Raw genomic sequence first — 17,998 nt, forward strand, 5'->3', positions numbered from 1 at the left:
ATTTAAAACAAAAGGTCTTTGGGTTCAGACAGCTTTAAGCTGATTTAAAATGCCATGTCTCATATTGTAATTCATAATATGAATCATTTCCAGCTTCCTTCAGTTCAGTGAATTTCTTTCTCTTTCGTCATTTGTGTAGGACAAGATGTTGCGAGTGTTTGACCCCAGAGCCCAGCTGACACCTGTTCAGGTAAGCCTTCCTCTGCTCATAGAAAACAGGGAAAACAAATTCAGCTTCCCAGCATGGAAAAGACTGTATTTCAAACAGACAAAATTTAATGTAGAGCTGTTTACAGAAAGCAAAAAAGGTAGATATGAGTAAAAATGGGTGTGATCTCTGCCACTCCACTGCCATTTACTGTAAGCTGATTTTTTTCCTCCACACTACATCCAGTGATAAACATGTTGACATTAACCCAGAGAGCTCACCGCTGGCCACTCAAAGTGATTCATCCACTGTTGATTTATGAATGCAGTTGCGCCTCTCCTCTTCCCACGGGTACCCATCCCACACTAAACTAGTGCGACTGTGAACCTCTCAGCTCACACCACTCCTTTTTTCCCCCCTTTATTGGAAATCTCTCACCAATGACAACCAAGCCCAAGAAAAAGAAAGTTCTCTGTCACAACCAGCAGCAATGGGAAAGCAGAGTGGCTAAAGGAAGAGGAAGATGAAGATGAAGTGGGAGTGGGAGTGAGTGTTGTGAGAGACCAGTCAGCGTAGAGCAAATATTCTCATACACTCTGGTGAAGGTGGACCTCCCAGGGTGTTTTAATTACCGAGATGCTCGGGACTGCCTCAGGCCACAGGCTCTCTCATTTTTAAATACAAGGAATCTTGAAAAAACATTGCATGCTGCAGCAGATTAAATATTAGACCACAGAAATATCTGCAAGGCACATCACCCTGTATGGGAGAGAGATGACTCCATATTTCCATGTTCATATATCTGTGTACGTGTGTCATGTGTGTTTTGTATGTGTCTTGAAACTTTTGACACCTTTGTCAAAGGCGTACTGTTTCAGAGGTATGTGATGTCATTGGCTCTGACAGGCAGGGAGCCAGCAGTAAAAAAAAAAAAAGGATTATTTTCTTTGTGGCACATGTACGCCTTTTACAAAACAAAGAGTGAGTACAGCGCATGTATGTCTGTGTTTGCTTAAGTAACATGAGCTGAGTCGGCTGGCTCCTCTCCAGTGTTTGAACCTGGATGTTTACATCAGGTGTGTCAGTGTTGAGGTCCTTTTAGCGCATTGCTTTTCAGCAGCAGATTTGAATTTTCTGCATTGCAAGGAATCTTTCTATCTCTTCCTCACTACACATGCAATGCGGACATCAAGCGTAGCTTTTCAACAGAGCTCCAGATTGCCCGAATAAATACTATTCCAGGTCCTCTCTCAATCTTGTGTACTCTGTTTAACAAATGACTTGAAGTGATTCGAATAAAATTGCACTTAAATCACTTCGTGCAGCCAAAGGGTCTCATTAGTTTAGATTGAATCAGTACTGGGTTGTCTGTATGTCTGAGATGGCGTCTCCAGTAAGAGCCCAGTGGTTACTGGTGGCGGGGATGTGCTGCTGGGACATTCCAGCCAAGTCTATGTCATTTTTGACTTCATTAGATGGTTGACAGTGGTGAGCAATAGGCCATATGTGGAGAAAGGGAAAAATAGATGTGACAAAGGTCTTAAGGCGGATTTGAAACCAGGAATAAGTTTTAGCTGTTCTGGTATGAGCTTTTGACCAGTGGTTCCCAGTACCTGGGCTGTGCCTAATACACGTTTATACTTTTAAGTCACACTACACTTGTACTTTCCTTGAGTATTTCAACAACTACATTTCAGACTGAAATATTATACTTTTTAATCCTTTACATTTATTTGGCAGCTATAGTTACTTTGTAAACTCAAGTTTTACCTAGAGAACATGTAATTAGTTTATAGAATATAGTGCTGTCTGTATTAACTATCCAACAGTATATGAAGTAGCTCATATTAGCCTTACATATACCATTTACAAAATTAACATACAGCTTGATAATAATGTAATAATTTTTCTAATCATAATTAATATCATAGTGTTTAATAATATAACAATGTGTAATGAGTCATTTTATTTTTGTTGCTCACTCTATTTTCTGTTTCTCTCTCTCTCATTCTCTTTCTGTACCAAACTCTGTGTCAAGAAAAAGCCCACAAGAAGATGAGAGACCTCTCTGTCCTCCCTGTCTGGTCCGCAACAAAATTTATATCAAATTTATAGAAGGTCTGTGGTGTAAAAAAGGTGCTTCTGACTTCTGGGCCACCAGGACACTCTCAGCTCTCTGTGTTTTTTCTTTTTCTCTCTCTCTCTTTCTTCCCTGCTTTCTCATTAATCCTCCTGGTTTCACTGCTATGGAGAGGAGGACTGAGGAGTGCAGAGGCCTGAGTCAGCGTTTTACCCTCCTCTGCACTCCACACATGGCTCCACCACCTCAAAACCAAAGAAGACTTAGGACCCAGATCAAAGTTATTAGAGGGTTGCTCTTCCCTTTTTGGTTTTGCACTCTCTTGCTTTCTTGCTCTCCCTTCCTATCTCTCTCAAAGTTGCTAGGTTCTGCTGTGGGTGGCTTCAGTCTGGAGTCCTCTGACAGCAGAGTGGGCAGAGCTTCACTCTGACAGCTTTCATATGTGTGACTCTCTCTCTCTCTCTCTCTCTCTCTCTGGAGAATGGGAGAGCCACCACCACTCCTATTAACACCTCATCTGCTGAAGGAGGGTTTATAGGGTGCGGGTGATGAATCTTAAACAAAACATGATGAGGGCAGTAATTTGGCTGTATAGCAGAGTGTAAAGCTCAAATTTCTACATGGACCCACAAAACAATTTTCAACACCATAAGACATAACACAACATTTGACATTGTGTGGTTTGGAGATTCCACATTGTTTGTGCCCGATGCAAGGGGCACATTCAAGCATTTTCCTCAGTTTGCATTTTGATCAGTTTGTTGTTGCAGATGCAGTGTGCACAAGTAACAGAGAGAGAAGTGTCCACTATTTGATTTGTACTCACTGGAGGTCTGTTTAGCTTCTTACATGAGAGCCAGTCAGTTGTCCTCATCAAGAGAAGCCACAAGTCTTCCCTGAAAGGATTCTTGGGGAAGGATATCTCACGAATGCTGCAGAGCATTATAGTAAAGAGTCATTTTCTCTTATTTTGAGGTGAGTTTGAACTGTAGTACACAGAGTAAAATGTGTATATCTTAAAAGAAAATAAAAACTGGTTATCTGAAACAAAAGGCACTGATACAGCTTTACCTGTGCTTTTACATGTAATATGTATTTGATTTGTGTCTGTCCATCAAATGAATCTATTTATTTTCTGCTACTAATGTCTACCCAACAATCTAAGGGGCCTGTCAGGACAAAGGCACACATCCCCTTTGTTAGTTGCAGAGTACGCTAGTTTATGTTCCATTTTACTGAATTAGTTTCCTTGAAACCGGTACTCAGCCCACACCTAGTCACAATAGGGTAGCACATTCTGTCAGGTATCAGCTTATATTATAGGAATGGCATGATGAAAAATATCAATGGTTTTGAAACCTTGACTTTTTCAAACCACAATATACCTTGAAACTGGTAACTGGCCAATGCCTAGTGGTCATAGTGAGATAGATCACGTGGTAATGGTGCATATTTTCACGCAATCTTTAACATTCATACTGTTAAACTGAAAGTGCCACAAATAGTTGTGTCATAAATGGGAAAAAAATAAGAGAGTTCCTTGGCTCCTTTCTCACGTTTGCGCAGCTGGCCAATCACAGTGCAAAGTGGGTGTGAATGTCAGATTGTTGGTTTTGGAAAGTTACAAAAATGGTTGGACACACGCACGCACACACAGCACCTAATCCTCTAACACTACACACATCCTAATGGGTCAAATAGACCTGTTCCATTTCAAAAGCTTCTCTGAATGCAGTCATGACAGCAGCTCCTTTTGTCTGAATTTGTGAGACGGGTTTTGCAGTATATAATTTTTTAGCTCTGATCAGAATCAGTTGTCTGATTGTTTTGGCGAGTCTCTTCCACCCATAAAGCCTGGATTCTACTTATTCTGTATTTGCGTTTAGGTGATTATCAATCACTGGTAGGTATTGCACTACAGTAGACATTTTGTTATTCAATATTAGAAGAATGAAAAATGGTGCACTGTCTTGCCAGTTCCCCATTATTTATACAATTGAAACATCAGAACTTGTACTTTGAGTTGGTTATGATGAATTTTGTCCCAGTCTACCACAGATATTTGAGTTTGTTGCTTGTTTAAACTGATAAACTTTTTCACTTATCTTAATTGGGGGGAGGAGGTGTAGCTATGTGCCCCCTCCCCCATCCCATCCCATGAACTGGGACACAGCTCCTGTGTCCACTGGTATCCTGGTTATACCCATGGCAGCGTAGTTGAGTGGGGCTGGCTCATCCCTGTGGCCAGCTCTGAACTGGGTTCTCTCCTAGCCAGGTGGGGTAAATATAGGCCCTAATTACAGCCCTGCTCTCGCTGTATTTATGGGAAATAAGACTGCGCAGGGTAATTAAGGTCTTGGACAGGAGGAGCAGTATATACTGCATCTGTAATCAGTGTGTGTGTGTATGTATGTGCACAAGCATACAGACGGTTGTATTTAGGTAGTTGGCACAGTTGGGGCAGAGTGTGCGTCCGCACATGTGGCATCTTTTCGCTCCCTGTCCCACCACTGAAGGGCGGATTAAATTTCAGATTTGAATTTTGTTTAGTTGTCTGTTTTTCTGTTTTGCCTGACTTTCTCTTCTTTCCCCAGGCAATATTTAAGCGAGTATGTTTCATTTATTGTCTTGTTTCACATATGTTTCACATATGTCTTGACTTAAGAATTACCAAGAAACTTTAAATATTAAATTAGTCACCATCTCATCTCATCTGAACGACACTTGTTAAAGGACCAGTCTTATTAGTGTGTGAAGCTTTTTAAATAATTAAAGTTGATGAAATTCAATTAAAACCTCTGAGTTTTTCCAGATATATGTTACACACAGTGTAAGGATAACAAAGTGGTGAATCACTGAGTACCAAAGATAAACATTATACACAGCATTAAAGCTCTTTGCTATACCGGGTTCTGCCCTCCCTGCCATAACATCCTTACACTGGCCTCTTGTTTTCAGACGAGTTTCTTTCACATGTCTATGTAGTTAGGCCTCCACCCTGCTTTCCTGTGCTGGGCTACATGACTCCACAGACCCAGCACAGAAGGACTGACCTAGTCCCAGTGGGTTGAGGTGTTTTATGGATGTAAGGACACGTGCCTTTGTGGCCACTTGTGTCTCCTCTCCTCTCTTTCCTGTCTCATTGTATCTTTTGATCCATCCCCAAAGTCTGTGTATTTGCTGAGTGTGTGGTTCTGTATTTGAGTGTGTGTCTGTGTGTATACCATGTGTGCTTCAAATTACAGTGCTGAAAATACCCCTCATAGTTTTGGGCCAGTGCTGGCCGTAGAGCTGTCGATCTGTGGTCGCTGGAAGAGGAGGGAGGCAGGAAAAGGGAATAGTTTGCTGGACTTGGGGGCCAGATTCCTCTTTTTCAGCTTGAGCTTCTGCTGCTTTGGGTGAAATTAGAGAGGACCACGGGCTGGAATGGGTTTGGAGGGAACGCTGGGCAGGGCCAAGGAAAAGCACAGCGGTTTCACTGCTATAGGTGGCTGCGAGTAGCCACTCATACCATCTTTTATATCCTGCCATAAATTACACAGACTGAACTCCCTGGTAGGTGTGTGTATGTGTGTGTATGTGTGTGTCTAAATACTTGGATTTCTCATTACAGGCATAATAAACAGGCATGTGTTATCTATGTGTCTTTGAATTCTTATAATTGGAAAAGTGTGTGTGTGTTTGGGAAGTAGGGGGCGGGTGTATGTGTGTGTCCATGCTCAGATTTCTCATTATGGGCAGAATAAACTACCGGCAGGCACGGTGAGCTTAGTATGTGTGTGTGGATTCTGGCAGGCAACACAATGAAGCTCTTTGACTGCAGCAGAAGACTTTAGTTTGTATCACAGATGTAAACCCAGAGGGAGAGCCATGAAGGAGAAACAGAAAAGAGATGAATAGAAGAACTCAATTTTGGTGTTTGTGTCTCTGTATTCTGTTGCTTTGATGCTGTTATTTGATGTCTTGTGTTCTCTTGTATGTCTTCATTCACATGAAATGAGGGGTACATTAAATTGATCTGCCTGATATATACTGGTAAGGCTGATATTATCATTAGACAGTATGACAAATCTATAGTATGATCCATATGTTGTCAAACATGCCAAACGAAACTGCACTGCAGTAACTTGCAGCGATATACCTTGTTCAGGCTACAATTTATATACAAAGACTTAAATTTTCTTAATTCAACTTGTCAAATCAATCTCAACTCAGAGTCCACGTAGTAGCAGTTCTGGAGCTTTCAGTCATGTCTCAAGATTCTCATCAGCTGTTTTATTTGCATTTTTAAGAGTTATTGTCTATAATAATCCACGATGGCATGATTTCTAGCGAAACTGAGGATATAAAGGATTTTATTGATTTATGTTATTAATGTCATAACATATGGTAATGATATGACTCTGATCAAAGCTGTTTCTGAGCTTTGAGCCTCAGGCTGTGTGGTCGGGGTGTCAAAGACAAGTCTATTCTCCAAGGTTCAAAAGAGCATCACATAAAACATGCATCAGATGCAGATACAGATGTGGAAATTCCTTTCTCAGTCTCAAAAATGCCTGGTATTCTGTTGTACCAACAAATTGTTTCTTCTCACAAAATGTCAGAGCTTGCCAGAGAATGAGATTTTGATACTTCCCGCAGAATGAAGCTTGTTTAGAGTGTGGAGAATGTCTAATACTAACACCACAGGGATAAGCAGTCAACATTGTGAAATGTGAAATATAATGTCTATAAAGAACAGGAGCTCATTCCAAGAATATGTCATAGGCTTACTCAACACTGAGCTCCAAATTCCAGATACACAAGCTGCATAATTTTGCCAAAAACCAAGCCAAAAATGCTTCTGTGTTTTAAAAACTATTCTACTTCATAATCACACTTTGGCTGTAACAAGACCATTTGTGATAACGTGTGATTTAATGGCCAGTCTATCATGCACTCTTTGTGCATGTGTAGTGTGGCTGTTAGACACAGATTTTTACTGCTGAATATGTGTTCAACATCAATTTCTCTTTCTGAATGTAAACATGTCACAGCATAAATATTCCTTAGTACACACAGCAGCATGCTCCTCATAACATTTTCGCCTCCCCAGTGAATGTGTGACGGCATTAAGCATACAATTTAGCACAGCAGTGCAAGATAATATATAAACTAACTTCACAAATATTGACAATGATGACTGGGAGACATATTTTTGTTTTTATTTTCCTCCTAACAACACCATGATGCGCTCACATCTTCCACTGCTTGTAGAAATCTTAAGTTGTGATACAGAGAAAAGACAACAGGCAAGAAAAATGTCTGTAACTGTGCCAAAGTGCCAATTAGTAGGCTGACCCCCATCTAACCAGTGTAATCCCTGTGAATTTTGACCTTTTCAGGTTTGATAGAAATTTATGTCATCAGAGCTTGGCTTTACATTTCAGCCAATGTTGTGCTGCATCAAATTGCATTTATTCATACTGTGTGTTAACATGCCTCAGATGAGATCATTTTTGCAGATCTGTTTCATTTTTGGGCTGACCTTACTGCGCATATGTCCCCCTCCTGTCTCTCCCCGCCCTTTACTCTGAGGGGTGAGATTTCCTCCTGTGGTTTGTCTCTTTCTGTTTACTCGCCCTCTTTCCCAATCACCCCCATGCATGGTGCTTTGTGCCTGCATCTCTCTCCATTGGACCCTGCTGGGATCAGGACCTGGTAATAGCCAGTGGTTAACTCAGCCCAGATGTTGTACCCCCCCTCCCACCCCTCCATCTCTCAGCTCCCTGTGTTACTGGCAGCCCCACTGCCAGTGTTAGTTAAAGTTTGAGGAAATCTGGCGAGGCTGACAGGAGTCTTTCCTAATGAGGGGGCAGGATTTTTGCTATCCTGGGCAGCTCAGCAAAACAGTGGCATAAAATCTGGATTATTCCATCCGCTGAACTGGATGGAGTCCGTCTCAATTATAATTGATCCATCAGTGCCTGGTTTTTATGATTTAGCTCCTCCATGTGTGTATTTTCTTTGTAAATAAAGAGATAATCTTGCCTCTGGTTTGGTTTGATATCATGTGTGAGTTATGTTTTGTGTGTGTAGGTATAAACAGAGGGATGACTTAATTAAAACTGGTCATTCTGGTTCCTGGAGAGGGAGTTTGAGGGGGTAAAGAAGTCCAGGGATAGGGATTTGGAGGATAAGAAAGTTTGAAGGGGATTTAGCTGCTTCAGCTAATAAACAGGGTTTGTCTTTGAGTGTGTGTGTGCACAAGTGTTTGTGGTGGTGTGTGCTCTGGGGATGGCGCTAAAAGTATTTTTTGGAGGAAAGGGGTAAGAGTGGGTGCCAGCTGGCAGTGATGGAGCTCTTTGCTCACATGTGTGTGTTGTTTGTGAGCAGTGGGCTCATTAGTGCTTTCGGTGCTCTGGAACTCTTAGTTTCCAACTAATTAAGGACCTACGCACACATGTGGGTGACACCTGGAGCCAAAAATGGATGATGATTAGATCTTTTTCCTGTTACATCCTGAGACTGAAATTAATTATCATGGGAATTAATCTCTTCTTCGGCTGTCAGTCATATGTTGTCTGAATCTCTCTGTCTTTTGTCAGTGTTTAGGGATGAGAAATTGAAAAATGAAGCTAAGAAGAAAAATTCACTAACAAAATGATCATTGTTACTTGGTAAATGAGGTAAGTCCACATGGGAATTGCTTGTTTTAGGAACTTGGCAATTTTTTGTCATCACTTTTGAATAAGAGAGAAGAGAGCCTCTTGATTGATTTAATATAATAAATGAATCATCACGTTGACATCAGCACAGTTTCAGCATCTCACAGCTCCCATGTGACTTCACCTCAATTTGCCCTCATTAACTCTGCTTCCCTTTTCAGAATCTACAATGTGGCTTTAATCACCATCTGCATTGCTTTGCCTAGGTTATCCATTTTATTTTAAACAGCAAATTGTGTCTCTGTCTTTGCTTTAAACTTGGCCAAAGTCCTCTGCTCCTGGAGGTATTACAAGAAAGTCTTTTTTGGTCTTTTCGCAGCCAGAACAGCAGAATGAAGTGTGAATTGGCTTGTTGTTGATCCTCTGTACCTTGTGTTGTTTTACGAAGGATCAATTACTGTGGTTTATTTGTAAAGTGTGTGGGTTTTGGGGCCTGCAAGTAGCTGAAAGCAGCAGGTGGTGTTTGTGTGTGAATTGATGTTTGTCCTAAGAGTATGGAACAGATGGGATTGTGTGCATCAGACCTCTGTGGGTCATCAGTATACACAATTATGAATATATTACAACAATAGAGACTCTCAGATCTTTACTTTAAATCCAACTTCACTTTGTAGCAGAACCTCACCTGTTAGACTGTTAGATGACATCTGCATATTCATTCATATACAGTAGGACAGAGTGAGAACAAGACCCTAGACAACCTCAGAGTGCTCTGAGGGAAATAAAGTGCAGCGTGGGCTCAGTCCGTGGCTAAGCTAGCTGACCTTAGTTTGACCAAACACTGGTGCTGTTTCAATTATCCTGGGCAGCCTGTTCACCTCAGTCTGTGCTTCCTCCATATGCGAGTTTAATCATACTGGTGGTTAGCTAGTTTCCATTATTTCAGCAGTCTTTAGCAACTATATTTATTATGAATAGCCAAAACAGTTGCAGTTTTCAAAACTTTAATCCAATTCTCTAAGATATTCATTACTCATTGTATCTAATGTCAATATCCTGTGAAAAAATGTAATAGTTTGTATGATATGATAATCATATAATTAGAACTAATTGGCAAAATAGCAGAACTGATTACACTAAATAGCAGCAAAGTGGTGTTTACTGAATTCTAGCCATAAATCACTGGTGGAATGTGAGAATGTAAGTTGATGCATCTCTAATATTGTAATCCTAACAAATGAGTATGAAATAAGGTCAAGCACAGTTTAATATGGTACAGTCTTGTCAGTGCTAATTTGCATATTGGTGATCCAGCCTTATGAACTATTTATGAAGTAAATACAGTATGTGTTTTTAAAGTTTTAAAACACAATTCAGAGGAGCCTCACAGAATACAAAGACCCAAAGGTCCAATTTAGACAGCCCCATGAAAATAGCTCCTCTTATAGTGTCTCCCAGGGGTTATTTTAGAAAAATGCACTGTAGCTCAGCGCAGCTGCCAGTTACCACAGGTTATGAGAATGGGACACAGGTGCGCATACCTGCATTGGTGCTGGATGTTTTTCTTCTTGGAGGCCAAAGAAAATGAGCAGTGTTCTATAACATAATGAGTTCCTAAAAGGGGAAACAGTTGAGCATCAGAGGCCCTGAAATCTGGCTCACACATGTCTTATAAATGCCACATCCTTTTCCAACAAAAGCCAGCTTAGGTCATCTTTTACTAATTGAGCTGCTTAAGACAACAGGTTCTGCTACAATTTGTGGTTTCATGCAAGAGCTAAATAGAAGTTCACCCTGTGTGAAGCTGTTGAGTGTTGGGGTAAAGTTAGCATCGGAAGGCCTGTCATAGCTGGGAATTCTCTGCAAAGTGTTGTGAGCAGCGGCAGGAGATTGAGCTGTTTGTTAGCATAGTGTCGATGAGGTAATTAATCAAGCTGTCACTCAGCTGCACCACGCTCTGCTGCTGCACATACAGTATGTCAGGGGTCAACACTTGGCTTGTGGGCACTGAAATGATACCCTAGTGTATAAAGGATAAAAGCCTCAGCATTGGCTTCACACTGGAGTTATCTCACTGAAAGTTTATGTTCCTTTAGGCTAACACCTGCTGCTGTAATTATAATGACATTAAACTTGTTTTTCTTTCATTCATTGTTGAATTTATCTTAAATATGAATGATTTCTCAAGTCCTTGAAGTTGATGCAAAAAGTTCCAGTATCACACTTTGATTACAGCAAACAAATAGTAGATTAAGAAAGGATTGTAAAACAATGAAATAGCCTCTAGGATTTACACAGGGTAAAGGATTCCATGATTATACACAAATGACATGAGCACAACATGCCTCACACACATGTGCCTCCTGAGCTTATCCCACTGTGCACAATTCATGATTCTATACAAATGCGTGGGGGTACTTTGAAGATGTGAGGCCTCTATGATGTGGTTTCAGGGAGGGAGTAAAGCCAGCCAACTGTATCCGTTGCCAGCTATGAAAGAGCCGTAAATGACAACAGGCACTGAAGGGCTGGGTCAGGCCATAGGGATTGAGGAGCTTCATGGTTGTCTCCAACAGTGTGAGCATGATTAGCTGTGTGTTGTCTGCTCCTGCTGTGGCTAACACACCCCATCCTCATAGGAAAGCCTCCAAAGAGTCATCTCTTTGGTTCTACAGAGCAGGTCTGGCGTGCAGATACTCATCAGCCCTGGCAGTCGGGGTTCTTGCTGTCGTCAGCAGCATCAATCTTTCCCTGGCATTCGTGCCTCGTCCTGCCCCATGGATCTCTGTTTGGATTTAAAGGACCAAGCCACTAAGTGCATCTCTAGAATATGAATTGCTTGAACCTCAACCACAATAACCATCAAAAACTCTGGAGATCACCAAACATGCACTTGAAATCTCCCCTGGCTCTCCAGTGCTTCTCTTGGACTGAAATGTAGATTCGGGCAATTCAGTGGTCCCGTTAATCATGTTAGTTCCAGGAACCAACTAGCTCTATATGGCACTCTGATCCAAAACCAGTCTCTGTGACCTTGGGTAGTTTTCCCAGAGGGGGGGCCCTTGCCAGTAGGCACAGTACATTTGGTGCCAGTCCCCTCAAAGTGCGGTGCAATTGGGTCCAATCTATTGTCCCCCTCAGGCCTCAAAGAGGGGTGACCACAGCCCAGGCTGGCACAGTTGACTGGCTGGAAGTCTGACTGTGGCCACATGGCCCAATTAGCACCATGGTTCAATAATCACAGTCTTCCTACCACTTCAGTGTTTCATTTCACTTAGCAAGGCAGTTAAACTGATTTGTCTGCCTATAGCCTTGACCAAAAATCACAATGGAAGTCTGCCCTACAACTACTTAAAAACTTAGTTTTCAAAAACATTAATGAGAACTGGTTGGAAAACATTCTATGACATTCTGATGTATGGTTCATGACTTTACTAATAAAATTAGACAAGCATGCATGTGATTAAGGCATTATTTACTTCCCATAATTCCAGTTTTACACCACTAATTTTGTTGGCCCTGTTTGTGGGTCCTTTTAGAGTCTGAAAATGTATCTCCCATCAATCAATTATGTTGAAGCAGAATGCCTCTCCCTGTCTGTAATCATCCAAAATAAGCAAATATAAAAGGCAAGTGATCTTTGGCTCGATATGTTGAGCGAATGATTGTATGTGGATAAAAAAGTAACCTGCCCTGGCTCAGGCTGGGTAATGGTTTTTACACCTGCAGCCACAGATTCCTCAAGAAGTACACATGCTGGATAAGATTACTCCTTCAGCACCAAATTGCTATGGGCAGAACATACAGTACATGCAGTGTTTGTTATTTATTTTAAAGCCATTCAGTTCCATGGATCTGACACATTCTAGGAAAGGTATGCTTTAAAAAGAATTCCTTAATTGTCAAACCATAGCCTTTAGAGATGTGTCTACTGCCAAGTGTGTCATACCTGTATGGGTACCACATACACTAGAACTGTGACTGTTCCTTATTCTTGGAAGTAGGCAAACCTTTGAAGGGAGGAACGTATTGTTAGAGGGTTTATACTTTATCTTTATACTCCTAGCTCACTGTGGTAGACGTATGAAGGTAGGGAAAGAGGGGGAAATTGAGACTGAATGCAAGATTAAACACACAAAATGTTGAAAAGTTGATTTATTTAATTTACCTAAAAGATTGAAAAAGAACAAATTCTCTTTTACGTGATTGTAGCTGTTTTCACTTAACGTTAATGATAGAACAGAGACTGCAGCAAACAAATGAGTGTAGCAGCGGTAGAGGTATGGTAGCATAGTGCCAGCTCTTGAAAGCTTACACCGGTGAGAAAGCAGGGCCTCCTGCACTGCGGCTACCAGAGCACTTGTACATACAACGTACATTTTCCTCCCTGTATTTTTAGCCACTCATGGACAAAGTAGATCAGAAACCAGATCACCTCTCTAACCTGTGCTGTAGCTCTCCTTACCTTTTTTTCACTGCCTTTTTCTCACTCCAGCATTTTCTTTCTATTAACTTCTGTCATTCGCTATCCAAAAGGGAATTGATCTCTTGTTAAACCCCCTTTTTCCATCTACCTCTTTTTCCCCGCGCGTGATTTATTTTTCCATGGGGTAGAATGATTTCTGGGGCCAGTATTTTTTCCTGCCCTCTTAAAACACAGGGTGACGTCTTTGTGGCGGGCAGTCGGTGGCAATCAGTCTTTTCACAAAGTCTCAGTGGAGCACAGAAGCTGAGCCAGCTCTCTGTACTGTTGGCCAGAAATAATGTGTAATTATTGACAGATTAATTCACAATATTGTCAGAGAGTTTTAGGCTTTAGCTTTAGAGCTGAAATGATATAGCTAATTAATTGAGTAGTTGATTAAGAGAAAATGAACTTGGTAACTGTTTTGAAAATGTATTAATTGTGATAGAAAAGCAGCTTTTCAAATGTAAAGATTTGCTGCCTTTCTTAGTCTTATGTGATAGTATAGACCACACACTTAATCGATCATTCAAAAAAATAATCTGTAATCTGTTAATCAGTAATGGAAATAGTCATTAGTTGCAGTCCTGTTAAGGCATATGCAAAAATAAGGACTTTATTTATGAGTTAAATGTAGCTTTTAGTCGCCATTTGATCTGTTTTGGTTTCAGTCTCCTCTGAAGCACAAAGAAAAACTGTAGCAACATTCATGACAGCATTGCACCTGCCACCTTTTGATAAAGGAAATATAGGATATGTGATATGCAGGACATGTAGCACTGGGGAGTGTGTAGGATGAAATTGAGGAAATCCCTCCTTGATCCCAGTAAGATGGATGTGTCTTGTGTGTAAAACCAAGAGTGCAGTTTTCCCCTTTTTTTCACTGTTCACCTCTATTCCCTTTCCATCTCCGTGTCCTATCCTTATCCCCCCTATGCCTGTTCCAATTAAGGCTAGGAAGAAGAGTATAAGGATAGAAAAGAAGAAAATCCAGACAACTGGTTCAAGGAGGAGGATTGTGGATATCCCATTCAAGTTGGATACTATATTTAACTGGGGATCAGTCCAGTTTGTATCACTGGACCCTCCCCGGGGGTTGCAGCCTGCTTGCTTGGTGTCTGCTGAGTAGATCTGGCCCCCATAGCTGTGCTCATTGTCTGGTTGGCTCACATCACAGCTAGTTTTTACTGCACAGCACTTCTCATTTGCTGACACAAAGGAAATTAAATGGGGGGAAAGAATGACTGTAGGCAAGACTAATATGAAAAAAGGATGATGGTAGTAACAGTCTATGAGGTGAATTGGTAGCAGTTGTACTTAGCTGAAATTTTTTGTTACAAATTGGTTATTATTATGTGTTTGTATTTTACATTTGCATCTAAAAAACTGTTTGGAAATTGCACTTACTGTATAACCTGACGCTCTTGTAAATCGTGAGTTCATGATGTATGGCCCTCACATGTCAGAGAGATCACTTCTCAGATTCATGCTATTACAGCTGCGCCTAAGGATTTACTCCATGTTGTCATTCCCTTAGATTACACTCTCTGCCCAGCTTCTGACCTTGCACATTAATTTTCATCTTCAGGACGGGAAAGAGTGCAGAGAAAGGAGAAGTATGGAAAAATAGGAGAATGGCTTGTGGCTTCTGGACCTTTTGGAGAAATGAGTGAAATGTAAGATGGTTCCAATTAACGGAGAAAAAGTGGCGGTAGGCCGTAGAGGAAATGAAAAAATAAAATGGGTAGTTTGATTTCCATCTTCTACCCCCTACCCCTGTTCTCCTCTTCATTTCCCCCTTCTGTCCTCTCTGTTTCTAGAGGCCCGTCTGCTCCTACACAGTCAATAGTAGTGAATCCTGACTCAGAAACACAACTTAAATGGACCATGGAGACAGAGCAGGATGAAGAAAATCCAGTAATTGCTGAAAAGACTAATTAGCCATAGATGAAAAGGCTGAGAGGGAGTCTGTTTCAGGGGTGATGAAAGCTTCAAGGCAACAGTTATTGATTAGAGGAGGGGAGATTAAAGGGGGGAAAAAAGACAATTCTGTGAGAAGAGTGGAAAGATGGAGAGGAGAATAAATGAGGAGCAGGTTGGAGAGATGAGTGGCTTCAGCTAGGGCTACATATGGTGTAGTGTTGTCTATTATACTTTGCACAGAACAGCAGGGACAAAGACAAGGGAAAAACCGACAAACAGACGCCTTTGTTAACATAAACCTAAGCTACAATAGGCAGGAGCACAACATGCAGGAAAAACTTTTTAATCAGGTGAAACAAGTCTTTGTTTCTTAAAGGCAAAGTCCGACATTTTGGGAAATAGGCCTGTTTGATTTTTTGCCAAGAGTTAGATGAGATCGATGCCTTTCTCATGTCTGTACAATAAATATGAAATGACCACCAGCAGCCGCTTATCTTAGCTTAGCATAACAACTGGAAACAGGAGGAAGCAGCCAACCTGGCTCAGTTTTACACTCAAGTTTTTATACGGATTAAACATGCAAGAAGACATAAGTGAGCTTTTCAGAGCAGGAGCTTTTGATTGACTCTTATCTACTATAAACACAAATTATCTGACTGGAAGATCTGCCATTATAATGTAGTATAAGACTGGGTGAAGTTAGGAAAATAAGCACTTGATCTTCCAGCACACTACATTAATTTCTGCACCGCTGGCACTCATTGTTGAATACTTAATACCCCTATTGAGCTGATACACAGAGCAGTGGAAAGACAGAAAGAGAGTGAGAGAGATAGAGGGAGATGTAGAGATTGTGATAGTTCCCATATGTGCATACAGACACCTGATATTCGTCCCGGTGGGTGAATCAACATTCTCCGTGAGTGACACAGATGTGCGCTCCGTCTGTTGAAGTTCAAAAGTTAAATAGTTGTGGGAGAAGGACAGAAGGAGATGGAGTGATCCTCATTTGTTTATATTGGGAGAGGATATTTAATAGACCCATAAAACCATAATTGGCTAGACTGCTGACTGGCACTTTTCTGTGTCTACGGCTTTGTCTGCAAAGTGTTTAACCTGAGTGTAAACCCTGTCTGGTGTTGTTTCAGTTTGATTAGCATTATTTCAGCCAGCAACACTTTGATCCTTTTTTTCTCTTCTTCTTCCTCTCAAGAGCTCTCTTTGTAGCTATTAATCCTGGTCCATGGAATAGGACTTTTACTATTTAGAAGTCTGAAAAATATTTTCTCACATCTTGGTGCAGACACCTGTGTTGGTAATATTCTTTTCCCAGATGTGATGTCATTTCCTTTACTTCCTTTATTGTGTATGTGAGCCAGTCATTCGAGCAGGTGTAGCTGATTCTTTACACCTCCTGTGCGTATACTGTCAAGTCATGAGCCATTTCTCTCTTCTCTCTGTCCTTCTGTGTGAATTCCATCAGCTTGGATCCTTTGTTCTGCTGCTAAGGAAAACATTTGTCTTATTTTTCCTTTTTTTTTCCATCTCTCCCTCCCCTTCTCCTTTTCTCCCCGTTTTCAAGTGTGTCATGATCGATTTGTAGCATGTCGGTAAGGTTTAGCCTGTGGGGGTGGGGGAGTCTAGGTGAATGGGATTTGAGTTAAATTTATGACTGTAGAGGAGAGATACTGTTTGGCAACATTTATATACACACACACAAGGTCCAGATGTTGTGTCCTCTGGCTGCCCCGGGGTGTTAGTAGTTTCGTGTAGCTCTCTGACGGCTGTGTTACGCTTCCTAAAGCTGAAACACTGTTTATTGGGAAAGGCTGAGCGGAGGCCCAGCACAAACCCCTAATCCTCAGTTGCACTTCTGCTCAGTCTGGCCGGCAAGCCCTGATGACATCTTCATTAAAAGGCTTAAAGCTGCACGTGCCTTCAGATCCGGGTGAAGGATGATATCATGATGGTGCGATCTATGGAGCATGTATAGCTGTCTGCCATGAGAGATGTCAGACCTGTTTATTCGCTTTCAGACCTGGAGCTGGCTGGCTCGGGCAGCGTAGTGAAGGCCTGAGGGATGCTGTAATGGCAAAACTAAGCCTGTCTGCTCTTGAGATGGTTCACAGAAAGGTGATATATTTTCAGTATTGTTTTTTATTGATTCTCTGAAGGAGAATTTGTCTTTATGTCCTCCCCAGTCCACAGACAGGTCTGAAGGCAGGATGAATATGGGTGTGTTGTGAAGCTTGTGTACAATCCTAATATGAATTTTACAGACATATATAGTTCTCAGATGATACATCCCATTGACTTTGGTGATCCCCTGACTTTAGCACCACCAACAGGTTGACGTTTTTGGGAATTAGTGAAATGTCTAAGATGAACTGCCATGCAGTTTGGTGCAGCTATCCATGTTGCCCAGAGGATTAATCCTGATGGCTTTGGTGATTTCTTTACTTTTTCTCCAGCACCACCATGAGGTTGACATTGGTGTTTGAATTGAAATGTCTCAATAGCTTCATGAAATGATGTATACACACTCAAGTTCCATTGAGCCTTTTCATCTAGTCCGCCATCATCAGGACATTTTTATTATTTGTCCAGTACTTTGGATTATGACCAAATTCCTGCAAAAGTCATGACGTTCTCATCAGTCTCAGCTGTCCTTTGTGTTTAGTGCCAGTTAGCAAATGTTCGCGTTGTCATGGTGGGAATGTTAGCATGCTGATGTT

General features: G+C 41.3%; 2 protein-coding genes across 2 annotated transcripts in view; both read left to right on the forward strand.

Moving 5' to 3' along the window:
* The window catches only part of pam16 (presequence translocase associated motor 16), a 359,227-nt gene that overhangs the window by 258,081 nt on the left and 83,148 nt on the right, over window positions 1-17,998 (forward strand). The gene's annotated exons all lie outside the window — the stretch shown is intronic.
* coro7 (coronin 7) overlaps window positions 1-17,998 on the forward strand; it is a 106,279-nt gene that overhangs the window by 8,911 nt on the left and 79,370 nt on the right. The window contains exon 7 of the mRNA XM_018680836.2: window positions 140-190. Coding sequence (XP_018536352.1) covers window positions 140-190 — 51 coding nt within the window. The remainder of the gene's footprint in view (window positions 1-139; window positions 191-17,998) is intronic.

This window comes from Lates calcarifer, linkage group LG11 (genome assembly GCF_001640805.2).
Source record: "Lates calcarifer isolate ASB-BC8 linkage group LG11, TLL_Latcal_v3, whole genome shotgun sequence".
NCBI lineage: Eukaryota > Metazoa > Chordata > Actinopteri > Centropomidae > Lates > Lates calcarifer.